This window comes from Diadema antillarum, unplaced genomic scaffold (assembly GCF_040938485.1).
Source record: "Diadema antillarum isolate AM-2024a unplaced genomic scaffold, OU_Dant_1.0 seq00000015_RagTag, whole genome shotgun sequence".
NCBI lineage: Eukaryota > Metazoa > Echinodermata > Echinoidea > Diadematoida > Diadematidae > Diadema > Diadema antillarum.
The window spans coordinates 1,595,340-1,611,274 of NW_027271135.1; the positions used below are offsets into that span (position 1 = coordinate 1,595,340).

Genomic DNA, 15,935 nt, shown 5'->3' on the forward strand with positions numbered 1-15,935 from the left:
AACTTCCAAAAGGCTTTTACAAACAGGTTTCTGAAAGTCTGTTTAGGAAACCTGTTTGGATAGCCACAAATTTGGGGCTTTCGAAAAGGCTTTCCTAAAGGGCTTTCAAAACAGCTTTGCGTTTATCAACTCGTAAAAATTCCTTGAAAGCTGTTTGGATAACCTGTTTCTGCCGAGAAAAGGAGTTGATAAACGCACCCATGGACTAAAAATCGAATGACATCCAACACGACATTTATGGGTGTGTCGTGCACAGTGTGAACGGAAAATCGAATGTCGTGTCGAAGTGTCGTGTCGTTGTGTCGTGTCGTGCTGTCGTGTCGAATGCAATGTGAATGCACCTTAACCCTAACCCCAACCCTAACCCTAACCCTAACCCAACGTTTTTCCCATAGGTTTAACACGCGCCATGCCCCAATCTGTGCCGTCTTAAAAAAAAAAAAAAAAACGCCTCCGGGGCTTCATGACCAAATTCCAAGTCATTTTTTACCCAGAAGGGGTGTGACCCCAACACACCCTTTCCGGGTCAGTTCTGACCAGGATGTTATTAGAGTGTACATGTGAGGCCGAATTTCACCATAATGGATCAAATTACTAGTGTACAGTGTGTGCATCCAATAATATTTTAAAAAGTATTTCAATTTGTGTTCTGTACGTTTCACAATACACATGCGTATGCAATGTTCCAGGTGAGATGAACGTACAAAGAACTTATTCATAAGATTTCGCAGACACAAAGAAATATATGTATACATCGTCAACTCTCTGTTATAGACACACGCCTTTTCTAACTTAATACTGATGGAACAAGAACATCTGAATAATGTCATTCGAGAAATGGGATTAACATTAACAAAAAAAAATGAATCCTTAAAAAAATAAAGTACAATATCATGTTATAATTGTTATAGTGTGTAAGTTGTATCAAACCAGGTAAGCACAGAGGTACATCAAATACACTTGGGCTGGATACGAGTATGCCTTTTGACGAAAATGCACGTCGTAACTTAAGTCACGTGACGTCCCATGCTAAGCTGGAATGCACGATCGAATGATTTCTTTATCTTCTTCAAAGGGATTTGTACGAAATTCAGCGGGGAACATTTATCCTTGTTTAGACGTTCATACAGATAAAATGTCTTGTCTTTGTGTAGATGTCAAGCTACTGCTTATGTCAAGCTACTGCTTATGATCGCGGTCTCCTGCTTTTCTGTTATTATAATACCCAAAATGTTTAATTTCTAATATCAATTTATTTAAATCCCCTCTGTTATATTGTTTTCTCTGAAATTCGTTTTAATGAAACGACGTGATCAAAAAAATGCTCTGAATGAATATTTCATTATTATTCATATAATCTACAAGTGTTGATTTGATGATTCTCCTCCGAACTTTCTTTTTTGCGAGTGATATGCTACATGTTTTATACATCGAATACTGTCATGTTCATAGTGTGTATGTGTATATGTACCTTGAATTAATTTGTAAGACAGTATATGCTTGCTTAAATGTCGTGTAACATGATTGCCAAATATGTGTATTCTTTTGTTATGTGTGATTTGGAAAAAGGCAGAAATAAAATCAATCAATGAATCAATCAATCAGATAAAACCGTCATCAAAATCAAGTATTAAAACATCAAGTTTTTATTCAAAGTTCAATCTTGCGCCCTTTTCAATGCCTGTAATCCCACTCATTTCATTATCTAGCCTTTTATTTCAAGATTTCAATCATGTAATTTAGATTGATTGAAAGTTTAAATGCTGTATAAAATCATATTTTGTATCACTGATTTTCTTTTTCAAACTGATATCAGTATTTGACACAAATGAAGGGTTTGTTTGCAAAAACCGATAAGTCCGTTTTTGAAGATTTTGAAGTACGATCTCTGTCATAGAGTACAAAATAATACCTTTTTAAATGATATATTGGTCATTACATATAAAGGTATATTTTTGAAGTTATGGTCAAAAGAAGCAAAACATTTCTTATTATTCTCTTTATTTTTCTTGACCTTTAATCGCAAATATCTTCATTTGGCAAATATGGACTTCTCTGTTTTGCAAACAAACTCTTCAAATACTCTGATTTAAACCATCAAGCTTCTTTTTTTTTTGGCAGGAAATGTCACAGTAGCTGCATTGATATTTGCTATTCAGCCTAATTGTTATTATTCGGAACAAAATATCTATCTGGTGTTAATAGAAATAGGATTAATTACTTGAATTTCTCAATCAAACAGAATCGAATTATATGGTTATATCTGTTATCAAACATTGCAGGCTTATGGATAATCTACATCTGATTAAAAACAGCCAGAAAATATGCTATACAAAGAAAACGCGACGATTATAAACTTGGTTTGTTATCGTATACAAATATTTATATATACATATATATAAACAAAACAAATCTATTCTTTCTTTTTCATTTTCAGAAAATACAGTCTCCTCGACATTATTTCATAAGGATTAGAGTCATAAAACGAATGAAGAATTTGATTCCTTTAGGATTTCTTTTTTCTGGGACACTTTCTGTAGAATATTGTGATTCGGTATGTAAAATACTGAGATCCCTTTAAATTTATTATACACCTTTTACACACTTCAATTTATACTCTGACATATTTTAAAAGGATCATGCTAATGCATAAAAGTTAGAATTCATCATGTATAGATTGTTTTTGCAAAGCATGCTCAATTCAAATTTAATCTGATAATTCCTTAATTCTTGTTGCTCTAGAGCTTTACAAAGATTAAAGTACATGTATATTTGATGAAAATTGGTCTAAAATGGCTGAGAACCCAAAAATAAAGTAAAACAAAGGGATCGTCATAAAGGCGGGTCCTACCAGTTTGATTAGGACCTCTTTGCTTTTTTATATCTATATAAGCCATTTCGTTACCATTTTCAATCAAGTGAATTTTGGCAGTCCTCTTAGTTTTGCTTGGTCTGATACTTCATAAGAGATTTCTCATTATATCGCCAAAAATAGTCACCTGAAGCTTCAACTTTACCAAAAGTTTACCATCCCTTTGATATCTAGTTTAATACCAAACTTACAATAACTGCCATACCCCTATATAACTATCATTAAAAGTCGAAAGAGAGAGAGAGAGAGAGAAATACAACGAGAGAGAAAGGGAATGAAGAGGGCGGTTTAAGAGAGAGAGAGAGAGAGGGAGAGACGTAGTGAGTAAAAGATTTGAGAGAGGTATGAAAAAGAATGCAAGGGAAATAAGGAATGGAAGGCAGGACAGCACAAGAAACGAAAAGATAAAGCAGATCAAAAAGACGAGAAAAAAATGGAAAGGGAAAACAGAAGATTACGCAGATTAAGAGTACAAAATAGATCATTAAAATATATGTAAACCGCTACAACAAAAGGATCCTAACGTCGCTGACGGGTGAGCCGAGAAAATCGAGTTTGAAGTCATATCATCAAAATCGGTCAAAACGTTCGGATTTCTGTTTTGAGATAAATTTGTAGTCAAATGTATCATCAATCATCTGGCAAAATCTCGAAGCTAAATGATCAAAGGAAAGGCAAGAAAATAGCGTTTACCAGGACCATGATATTCCGACTTTCAACGGAACAGAAACGTCTCTGAAGTTTTGGATTTAGCGCTGTAGCTAATCTCCGCCCCTAATATTAAAGAAGTGTTCTCATTATTCAGTGCGTGCCATCCTTGTTACCGATTGGCAGTGCGTAGACCGCTGGCGCTAAGCTTGAATGAACATCGCGGAGGTTGCTGAGAGCGTACCTTCTATTGTCAAATAATGAAAACTCTCTTCCTTCACTTTGATCATGACAGTATCGGAAGGGAAACTTTGAAGGCGGCTTTCTCGAAACGCTGATATCCTAAACCACTCGACATGCGCTAGTAAAATCATCGATATCTCCGCAACCGAGTGATTGCATGAGTCATGCTATATATGACATTAAAGTGGAAGAGTAAGGAAAAAATATCATGTCATTTTTCAGAACATTGTCCTCCCCCGACTTTCGGATGCTTTTGTTGCAGCGAGTGACAATGATAATGCACACAGAGCTACTATACTATAAAATTAGGCCCAATGTCTAATAAACTATCCACACTAAAGACACGTTATGGGGTGCAAATATGTCAAGAGATACAAACGTCAACTCAACAAACTTTGCGATGAAAACATGAAAGGGGATCTAAGTTTGTGGGTTCTGGCTGTAGAGCTTTATTATAATATGAAGAATGCTACAGGGCTCTCTCCCTTGCCTTGCTGTGAGAAGTAAAAGATCACCAAACACACGCATCACTCTCACACACAAACACAAACACATGCACAGAGCAATAGTGAACTTATATTTTAAACGTACCATAACATACAATGCCATTAACACTCTTTGAAATATTGACTCGGGGCAAGGTTTTTATATACCTGACCAGTGTTACCGATGATTTGGGTAAATCGATTTGGGCAAATTTATCAGTTATTCACTAAAAACAGTATGCGTTATTTCGTATTGGTTTTGGTTATGGCAACTAATGTCCAATAAAAATACGTTAAGTGTGTACATTACATCTGCAATTTACTGCTCTGGCAATACAAACAAAAGTTTGGCTTCCTTTATCCGTTCTTCAATGTTTTCGGTGGCGTAAACATTTTGTCATATGACTTTTGATATAATCATCAATCCTTTATTAATTGTGATCACATGGATTTATACCTACACACCTTTGTTTACGTACTAATGGATACTCCCATTGTTTTCTTTAATACGGTAATGCAATAAACTACCACTTCTTTTGTAAAAGATAGATATTCTCATCTCTTTCCACTTCTGTAACCATTTGACGTCATGATTTGGCTTCTGGAGACGGACACCATTACATTCTTTCTTCATTGCTTGCAAGTTCGCAGAGATGGTAATTCTTGAAACTGACAAGATCTAAAAGACAAAACAGCAGTAGAAAAGAAACCAAAGCTTCGATAAGCATTTTTAGCATTCACCACAGATTTACAAGTTGGTCAAAATGCGGAAATGAAGAAAAATGTTTGGACATTGATGTAGACAATTGGCCTTCATTAAAGGTACAGTTTACCGTTGGGAGCAGCAATTAAAAAAAGATCAAATTTCACGTTCATGCACGTTTGTACGTCAGTTGCATCACAAAACCTCCCACCATATAATAATTTTGCAATAAATCCTGAAATATGAAAAGATATCACTTTCTCATTATAAAACCATAACTGTCGACGGTTTAGTCTAGAAACATTTTTTTATTATACTTATTTTTCACTTTTTTTAGGTTTACCCATTACCGACATTGATTATACTATTCAAATATTCATATTTTTCTTTTATTCCCGATTTCCATTTTAGAAGTATACATTTGAAGAGCTAAAGCTTGGTTTTTTGTTTCATCTGCAATTGTAAATAACGGCCTTTAATTTGGCTCTCTGCCATAACCCCTCACAAAACCCTTACCTATGAGAAATTTCATTTAGGTGTGTTGAGAGTTCGGGCGTTATGTGAAAGATGGCACCGAAACAATTTCCGTTCTCCTCAAACATTATAGTTTGCAAGCCAACATTTGATTTTATGAGTGTAAATCTCAATATATTGGTAAACATAAATGACAATTTGTGACCCTGCACCACAAAACAAACAAAAAGTCGCCAGACATGAATTTTTAGTTAAGACCATATTTTGAGAGAGCAGACGTTAAGCTCTAGAATGATGTATAGCTCAACTTAAATTGACTCTCCTAACCTATTTAAATATTGGAAAGAAAAGACAAACTCAGGAAAAGTTTGAACGGAGAAAAGAGGCTTTGAAGTACAGTGTCTATTCAAGCGCTTAATCTTAATCAAGCCGTGGTGGCTGTGCGATGAATGGGACAAAAACAGGAAGTAAGCCACCGGAGTAACAACAATGAAGGTATTATCACATTAAACTGAAATTAAAGATGCCTCATTAACACATTCTGTCAATAATCAATGCCAACTTTCAAAGCAGTAGCATTATCTTTTCAAAAGTTATTAGAGTTGAAGTGAAGAGTGTGTACAAGCTTTTTCAAAAATGAAAAGGGGACTCTAAAGACACACATGATCACACTATTTTACCAAATATGTTCGAGATAAACTGCCAAAGAAACACACTTACTTTCCTGCCTGTTTCAAAATCCAAAATTGTATAATGTAAAAGAAGACTTGCTTTTTTCAGAAAATATGAAAAAGTCAAGAATGGCTAGGAATGACCCATTTCACCTATTTTCAGTCCTCATGCAAAATCAATGTGTGCGACTTTTTGTTCGTTTTGTGATGCAAGGTAACAGTTATTAAACATATTCTGTAATTACGTCACAGGTTATGTGTCATGAGAATTGTACGGTTGGAATTGTAGAAATTAGCAATTGTCTGAAGATTATGTACACATTTTCGATGATATTACCAGTAAAAAGGATAAAACAAATGTACATTTTATGATACAGGGAACAAGAAATAAAATCAGATAAAGACAAATAAACAAAGATAAACGTACACAGATTGTACAAACTGCATGTGTAGTTGTAGCTAGTGACCTCATGCTTCAAATATTAAAACAAAGACAGGTAAATTTTGCTGATGGAAATTTAGTAGCAGTACTATGCATCTAAGTTAATAGAGACAAATAATAAATGAGACTTAGGTTATACGAAGTAACCCTGCTGAAAAGAGTGTCCCACAGTATGAAAACGAAAGTGTAAATACATCGTAAACACAGTGTGAAATTTCTTCATATTCTTCAATTGAGAGAAAAAGAATGAAAGAAGTACTTACCTGGCTTGTAGTAGTCATAGACTTTAATAACAGATGATTTGGCATCTTTCACGACCATATCCTGTTTCACTTTGATGGGCACGCAGCGCTTTCTGCTATCAAACTATAAGGGCAGTTGTACAAGTGAACATGTATAGTAATTATACAACTTTCCATTGAAGCTTTGAAATACAATGGTGTTCTGCCAGAACAATTATTTCATAACTTCAACATCATCTATGCAGAGTAATATAAAAAAAATACAGCAATATACTGAGAGCGCTGTATGAAAGACAATACGTCGTTAACGATAATGTACGTTATGATAATGACATTATTATCGTGTCTTGAACATTGTGCCTGAGAGCTACATTGCAGAAAGAAATCATAAGTCAAATATACTATGACCTCATCCAAGGATATCCATTATTGTACGTAAAATATTCATATTATTGACCATCTTAAATATCACACCATGAAACATCATAAAAGATACACACAGAGAAATTAGGGTTCTATTAGGGTTCTTATTTGCACCCTACGAGCAAATCTAACTAAGTGGCACCTTATAGGGTTCGGGATGGATGTAGAGGTGCAAATCCGAACCCTAAAGGGAGCCAAGTCTTAAGGGTTCGAATTTGGAACCATTCCATAGTCTTTCCCGAAAGCTGACATGTGGGTGTTGAATGGTGTTTGCTTAAAATGCCACACTATTTTTGGATATTATCGTATATTTTTATTTGAAAATATAACTACACGTTGTTAAAGACTGACAGTGTCATCAGTAATACTGTACTAAAAAAATACTACTTGAATTAAACATTTGTTTTTTCTTCTCGCACCGGGATCAAGAATATCATTTCAATGACGTTATCATAGAGAGAAAGCAAACGAGTACAAGTACACGTATCATGCGTGCACGCGTGGACCGTTGAGCACTTGGTCAATGGCAAAGCTAAAATCGCATGCGCACGCCACGCCGTAGGTCGCGCGGTATACGTACGTGCATACTACTGACGTTCCTCGTTTGGAATGGACAGACGACCGTGAGGTTTGGATGATGAATTAATCTTTTTGATGAGCCAAACGTTGTGAGTAGATAATTGTACTGTAATTCCGTTGAAAATATTTCACAGTAATCGATGATATGTGTGAATTATGCTCATAGAATGCTGAGTGGTGAAAACTGATGCGAAAGAGTTGTATCGAGGTACATGTGTACTAACATGTCAGAAGTGCGATCATACATACAGTAAAGCATAGCGAATAAGTCAATGAAAGTGCACGTTAATACGGAAAGCCTCAACCAAGGTACTAACTACGACCAACAGCCCCATATGCATAGCGTAATTACGCTATGCGTATGGGGCTGCTGGACGCAGTTACCAAGGTACGTACGTAAATAGGTGACCGGATATAGTCGCATCATTTTCGTTAATGGGAATTATTACGTTTGAGCCGAGTTGAGGCTCAGTTGGATATTGGTTTCTGTGAAGTTGACAGAAAGAACGATGTAGGCATGTATGATGTGCCTAATGAAGAAAAATAGTGTTCCTGGTTCATTTAGGAGAATTTAAGACATGTATGAAGATTGAAGTCAGAAAATTTAGGTTGGCCTTGACTCCTTGTTGTCTATCAATGAAAATAGAGTGTGTGTTATAAACATAAAATGTCTGTTATCACAGAGCATAAGCAATGACACACGATATGTGAATTTAGATAATATCCACTGGAGAAGTTGCATGTGCTAGACATGACATAAAATAAGTCACACAAACAAGGTATGTAAACGGTAAATCACTTCAGAAGTACAAATACTTGATCCCATACTTTAGCAGGTAGATACTCCAATATTGACTGTATGTTGAACTTTGTTTTATTCAATTACAGGTTGAACCTTGCTGATCCATGCTGATGCATGGTGTTAACTTGGTCTCATACTGGGCCAAAGGGACCTGTGTTTGATTGATTATTTATCATCGAGTTCACTATGCATGAAGTTCAATGATGGTCTTCAGGATGAGTGATGCAGGTCAACCTCGAGAGACTGCAGTGAGCCATATAGGATGCCAGAGCTGGAGATGGAAGATGTTCAGGATGTCAATCCTGGTTCCTCGTTGAGTCAGTGTGGAAGCCATGCCAGTTCTTCTGAGAGTGATGGCCAGAAGGGCATACTATTTGGCAGCTGAAGCAGCTGCTATAGAAACGCATCAAAAACTAGAGCTCGAGGAGTTTCGACTTATGCAGCGTAAGATGAGATTAGCTATGAAGACCATGCTGCATGTTGCTGAAGCAGAGGAGCAGATATACCTTGACTACGAGAACAAGAAGTTGGGAGTCGGCTTTCCTGTGAAAGCAGAGGATGAAACCTTGCTGTACCCAACTGAATGTGCCAACCAACCTGTACACACGAGTGCACCGATTTCCCTGACTAGAGAAGTAGCAAAAAAGTTATTTTCAAATTTTCTTTGACTTTTAGCAGATATAGTGCAAAAGCCAATAAGATCATCAGCATCATGTAGTATCCCTGATCCAGGTTTGATGAAAGCCCATCAATTTTTCCGTAGATACATCCGTACAGACCGGGAGACAGACAGGCAACCTGAAAACATATGCCTCCGGCACCATTCAGGGCGGAGGCATAATAATGAGACTCCTATATGTCATGTATGTTTAAACCATATAAAATTTGAGACGGGCTACATTGAATTCCCACCCCCCCCCCCCATTAGAATTGCTAAACACCACGGCTCTAGAAACATCTTTCCATTTTAATCCAGAAAGTAATCACCTCCCTGTTTTTAGCCGAGGGTGAGAATAAAGCCACTCCATGAAATGAAGATTAGCATTTTTTTTTGCAAAATATATGTGAAAATGTCTAATTTCATAGATAACAGTAACTATTTATTCTGTCTTCTAAACTGTTGTCAGGTTATTCCCTGTCTTAGAATGCACTGGCCTTGAATATTAACAAGAATACTCTAAAGAAATATATAATAGAAAAGTACAAGAGAACGAACTTGCAAATTACAAATTTAAACACAGTCTAAAAAGAACTTGACTTCTATTCACTTTTATCTTCTTTTTTTTTGGGGGGGGGAGGGTGCATTATGAATGAAAATATGGATCTGCTAATGGATATGAAATACTCAAAGTATGCTTTCCATTATATTTCATACTAGATGGGGTTAGTTTTTATTGTTCATATTTTAGTTATTTCTTCACCATCGATAGCCTCAGTGCTTCAACAACACATGCACACTTTGAATTGATTGTTTAAGTAGGGAACACAAAAAAATAAGTCGCTTGCTGTTTTTTGTAGTAGACAGCCACACAATGTATGTCAATTTTGGGCAATCTCTGGCAATGCAATGTCATAAGTGGAGTAGCTTTGTGACACTTGACAAAAGCATGATTTTCTCACAAACCCTTTATGTATATAAGGATTAAAAAAATAGAGTTTGTTCCAAAACCTGAGAAAGCTCAACATATCATATCTACTTTTTTTTTTTGCATATAAAAGAACACTGGACTTCACTCTTTAAGAAGGCAGAAACTATTATCAATTCCTTACATACGTCAGTGACTTGTCAAGGAAATGTGCATGTTTTTCCTAAAAGAAAAAAAAAATGAAATTCTTTTTAGGTTTTCCTTGAATTGTTCTACGCATGTGACATCATAAACTCTTCTCACTCTGCTGCGACTGCACAAATGATTTAAAGATTATTAACTTTTGAACTGAATGTCCGCTTTTCAATTTTTTTCTGATGTGTTCTAATAGTATAAGCCCGCTTGGGGTACCAGTTTGAGCATGTGCAGAAAAAGGTTATTTGTACCGAGAGACAGGTTGTTTTTTTTTAATTTCACTGAGATAAGCATGTGTAATGCTAGGATTATTCATGGAATCCTTATAAATGGTGCCTGCCAGTACATCCACTTGACAGCAAGCCTGGTATTTGGCAATATTAACACACAAAAAAAGTTTGTTAACATATTCAAGACAGCACTTAATAAAATAGATGATTCCCTAAGTGTTGATTGACGAACCATACTGGTCACTTCATCTACACTGGTTAGGTTCATTCTTTGTTTGAATATGAGATCCATAAATGGCTATGGTGGGCAAGCTGCTGCATTATGTCACTTTGCATTTGTACCTATGTGCACATGAGCTATCTCCGGACTGGCTTATTGCTGCGCATTCACTCAATCCACATGTAGGTCTATTATGAAGGTGGACTTGCCCTCTAACTCTGATTATAATTTCAAGCTTTCTTTAAGTAGGTTGTATAAAGTGGTGATATATTTGTGTAAGGTTTGGTGAAAATTAAGTGTTAAAATCATAAATGATTGGGAGAGTTGTGAGACTGTAACATCAACACTTGAGGTATTTCTCATGCATGATCATAAATCTCTGTAAAATATTGATGGTAATAGTAATAATAATAATAATGATGATGATAATAATAATAGGAATAATAATGATGATAATAGTAATAATAATATATTTTGCTCCTGATCATTATGCTTGTGATGGTGCCAATACCAATACCTGCTTTATAAATGTGAAAAATCGACTGCTCTTTACAATATTTTGAATGTTGGGGCTAAACTGCATACATTGTGTAATTATATTTTTGGTCTACTGAGTACAATGTGCTTCTTGTTTCCATCGCTTGGAAAAAAAAAACCAATGTATCAAAAAAAAAAAACTGTTTTTAAACTTGTCTCACTGAAGACATATTCCTTCCTCTTCATGTCCAGTCTGTCATACCACTGATTGGTTAACCTTATTTTCCCTTTCTTAGGTAACATTTTCTGTGGAATTGTTAATGTTAATTTGATGCAATGAAAAGTGTTTTCAGATGTGCTATTCTGCCCGAGATTTATAACTGGGACATATCTTTAGCTGTGTGCATAAAAAAGTAACCAAATTTAGATGTGCATTCTTCATTTTTTGATTCTTTTTTCACCTTATCATTGGTGTAATTGTATATGAAAAACAAAATGTGAAGTATACTAATTGTATAATGGGGCACATTCGCAAGCTCTCAAGCTTGGAATTGGATGGAATATGTCAGTACAAGTAGTGAGTTTCAAATATATATGACAGAACTTTGCCATACCCTTCATTGTTTTGGCAATAACTTGTGTACGAGAAATCAGAGTTGACATATCGCTGTTAATGTCTAAGAGCGTCATAAAGGTGCTTTGTAAGATGTACCGGTAAATTCAAGGTACATATCTATGATCCATTCTAGAAGTAAAAGGACAATGTGAAAGATATTTGTCACATAGTTTACTATTACTCTGCACAAGCTTCAGGGATTTTTTGTATAAAAAGAATTAGTGCTTTTTGTCAATGTGGTAACTTCCTTTAAAAGAAGAAAAAGTAATCATTTGATGGAAAGAACGAATATTTTTCTTCTTATTCAATGTACTGACCAAATTTCATACACTTTTGATTTACATTGCCCTTTTTATGACAAAATATGCATCTCGTATGAGAATTTGTAGAAATACAATGTATATTTGATGTTCATTTTAAAGTAAACCATGAAAAAGAAAATCGCTGTTAACTTGTCCCTCTTCCATGAGACATATAATAAAATGTTAATAATTTATATGTAAGTATGCACTGTATTCATCATGTTTATGTTCTATTTGTTGTTGAATTGAAGTCTCTGACTTCAGTTTTCGAAAGATTGTGGATTTAATTGACTGGGAAACTGTGTGTAAATCTGTGCATTCTATTTTTGCTTCATGTCTGGAGTGTTACCTTAGGTAATTGTTTGTGAAGTCAGTGAATGCATCCAGTATATGATTATTTTGGTTTAAAAAAAAGGTTATAATTTTCACCATATGGGGTGCAGAAAGGTAACCCTAAATAGAGACGTGTGCAAATTGTATTGCATCCTATATTGCGGTGACTTTATCACCCCATAGGGTGCAAAATTACAACAATAACAGCATGAACCATAATGGGTGCAGGTATGAGGTGCAGAAGGGGAACCCTGTATAGAGGTCCATATTTGCACCTTATAGGGTGTTGAATATAGGGTGCTAAATAAGAACCCCCCAAAATAGAACCCTAAATGGAGCCGCTGGTGTTACAACGATATGAACCAGAAAGGGTGCAAATTTGCACCTGAATTTTTGTTCACCCTATGGGGTGCAGAAAGGGAACCCAATGGAGGGGTGCAAATATGCACCATATCTGGTGTTAAATATAGGGTGCTAAATAAGCACCCTCAAAAATAGAACCCTAAATGGAGCCGCTGGTGTTACAACGATATGAACCCTATTGGGTGCAAAAGGGAACCCAATGGAGGGGTGCAAATATGCACCATATATGGTGTTAAATATAGGGTGCTAAATAAGCACCCCCCAAAATAGAACCCTAAATGGAGCCGCTGGTGTTACAACGATATGCACCCTCTAGGGTGCAAATTAGAACCGTAATTTCTCTGTGTGTACGATAAGTTTCCATATGTAACCCGGCATCACCAATTCAACAAAACGGTTGCCAATCATGGATTTTTAGTTAGGAGCAAATCCTAAAAGAACATACTAAATTACGCTTTATTATGACGTATAACTCGATTCAAATGGAATCTCTTATTGTGGGGGAAAAAGGCACACTCCGGAAAGCATAAACCGAGGAGAACAGTCTACGAATTACTGGGTCTATTCAGGATCTTAACAAAACCTTGCTAGCTGCGCGATGAATGAAAAAAACAACAACAAACAAACAAACACACAAAACAAAACAAACAGGAATTAAACCACCGGGGCAACAACAACGAAAGAGATTTTCAGATTAAGCTGAAATTGAGCATGCTTTATTAGCACATTCCTTAAAGTTATCAACGTCAAATTTCAAAGCAGTAGCATTATTCTTTCTAAAGCTATTAGAGTTGAAAGTGAAGAGTATGAACAGTGTCTTTGTAAGAAATAAAACGAAAAAAGAAAACTGCTTAAAACACAGTTTCCTGTTTGTTTTATCATACCACAATTTAGCATAATGTAGAATAAGACTCGCTCTTTTGGAACTATGAAAAACTTGATAAAATTACATTAAAAAAGAAAAATGTGGAAACCAGTGACACAATTCCCAACAACTGTTCAAATAATAAAACATATAATGAAATACAATAGTTATAAATTTAACTTAACAAAAAATAGACGAAACTTCAAACAAACAATAATACATCGAATTGCACTGGTTTTAACTTACAGAATCAAAATAGAGGGCCAGAGGTTTTCCATTGGCATACTTGTCAATGCGCTTCAAACCAATGGCGGCGCCACGTCTGTCGCGGAAGGTTTCCAAAGAATCTTCGTGGGGGATGAATCCAGACACCATTTTAACCTCTATTACAGCCATACCGGTCTCCACCTCATTGCCTGTATACCTGTCAGATGAGAGAGAGAGAGAGAGAGAGAGAGAGAGAGAGAGAGAAAGAGAGAGAGGTATAAGAGAGATGAAAAAGAAAGACGAAAGAGAATGACTTTAACATAGAGAGAAAGTTACGATTTTCATTGTTTTGGCTCCGTCATGCTCACTAATAAACTTTAAACCTTCCACATATTAGACATCCATTTTTTCCCCTTTAATCACGTTGAAACATGGATTTTGTCACATTTATATTTACCATGCCAACAACACGATTTCTTTTGTATAATTTTGTCTTAATAGCCTCGTGTATCTTATAATTAATGAAAAATGTCTAGCCTTAGCTGTGGAGACACACGAATGTCTGAGCTGTGCGAGTTAGCCTGTTAATGATTGCCTATGCCAGATTTAAGTATTCCTATCAAAGCAACTAAAGCCCTTGATTAAATTTACCTCTTACAGATGAGCACCTTACTACTGAATGATATTACACCTGACTGATTGTTGATTAGCAGAATTCATTTACCATTTATCCAATTTCGAAAAAAAACAACCAAACAAACAAACAAACAAATAGACAAAAAAAATTCCAAATACTTTGTAGTTACAAACAAGATGTTCAATTGCCATGTCCAGCGTTGAAACGTACAGGCCTCTTTCCTTAGTTTGAGTAGTCAAACAGCTGCGCATACAATAACTATAGATTAAACTTATTCTCTGTCTCTTTCTCTTTCACTCTCTCTCTCTTTCTCTCTCCTTTTATCTAACATCTTTACAGTATAAAATAGAGCCTTTGATATTTAGAAATCAGTAGAAATCACCAGAATTTATTTATTTTTGTAAGTGTAACCCGCCCCAATAGTTCTACAGATGATACTCACTGTCAGTTTTGTTTTCGTCGGTGTGCTGTGATTGAACGGATTAAAGAATTAAATGAAAAAAAGTAGACAAACTAACCTGACACAGATGTGCACAGTTTTGTCTCCACATGTTGCAGGGTCACTTGGGGATCTTTCATTCCATTCACGGATCGTAACATTAATGTTAAACAGCGAGCGTTGTGGAGGAACCACGGGTACATTATAACGTATCTCAGCCTGGTCAAAGCAAATGCAATATCAAGGAGATAGAAAAATGTCTTTAAAATTTTTCATATCTATTTTGTGTTCAAATTTGTACGTATTTGTCTGGGCTACACGTTCGCCTTAATAGGTCATATCCAAAGTGACAAGAGAAAACCCTTCAACAAACCTGAATTTTGGTTTATGCCATGGCATAGCGCAATGTGTATAATTCATTATCACTTCCCGTGTTAGATACAACCTGTTAGCCTTTGCCCTGTCGATTTAGGCAAGGTTAAAAGCTGTGTCAGCGTTTATTGTGTTTGTTTCCAGTTTGATATTGTTGGCACACATTTTCCAGCTTTCTGACTGTTCTATTAATCCATTAAAATTATTCCACATTGGTGACACAGTCTCTGCGTATGCTTGTAACAACCCTTTATTCATCTTTGTTACATTAGTTGAAAAATAGCAACTTCTGCCTTTAATAAAGTAGAGTGCCTCTACAGCACGTATCAACTCCCCGCCCATAAATGAATAATCATTTTAACCTTGTGTGCCAGAGAGCTAAACATTGAATTGCGAAACTTGGCATGACATCCGTACACCCGCCAAAGAGGTTGCTGTACACAATCACTGTGGAAAATCTAACAAAACACACAGACCGTACAAAAGTCTGTTAAACAGAAAGCGTTCAA

At 35.8% G+C, this 15,935-nt stretch overlaps 1 protein-coding gene across 1 annotated transcript in view; it reads right to left on the bottom strand.

Annotated features, from left to right (window-relative positions):
* Positions 1–4,865: 4,865 nt before the first annotated feature.
* LOC139725120 (pregnancy zone protein-like) overlaps positions 4,866–15,935 on the bottom strand; it is a 34,105-nt gene continuing 23,035 nt past the window's right edge. Inside the window, exons 17-20 of the mRNA XM_071636207.1 lie at positions 15,134–15,273; positions 14,018–14,195; positions 6,802–6,904; positions 4,866–4,927 (exon numbers count right to left, since the gene is read on the bottom strand). Coding sequence (XP_071492308.1) covers positions 4,866–4,927; positions 6,802–6,904; positions 14,018–14,195; positions 15,134–15,273 — 483 coding nt within the window. The remainder of the gene's footprint in view (positions 4,928–6,801; positions 6,905–14,017; positions 14,196–15,133; positions 15,274–15,935) is intronic.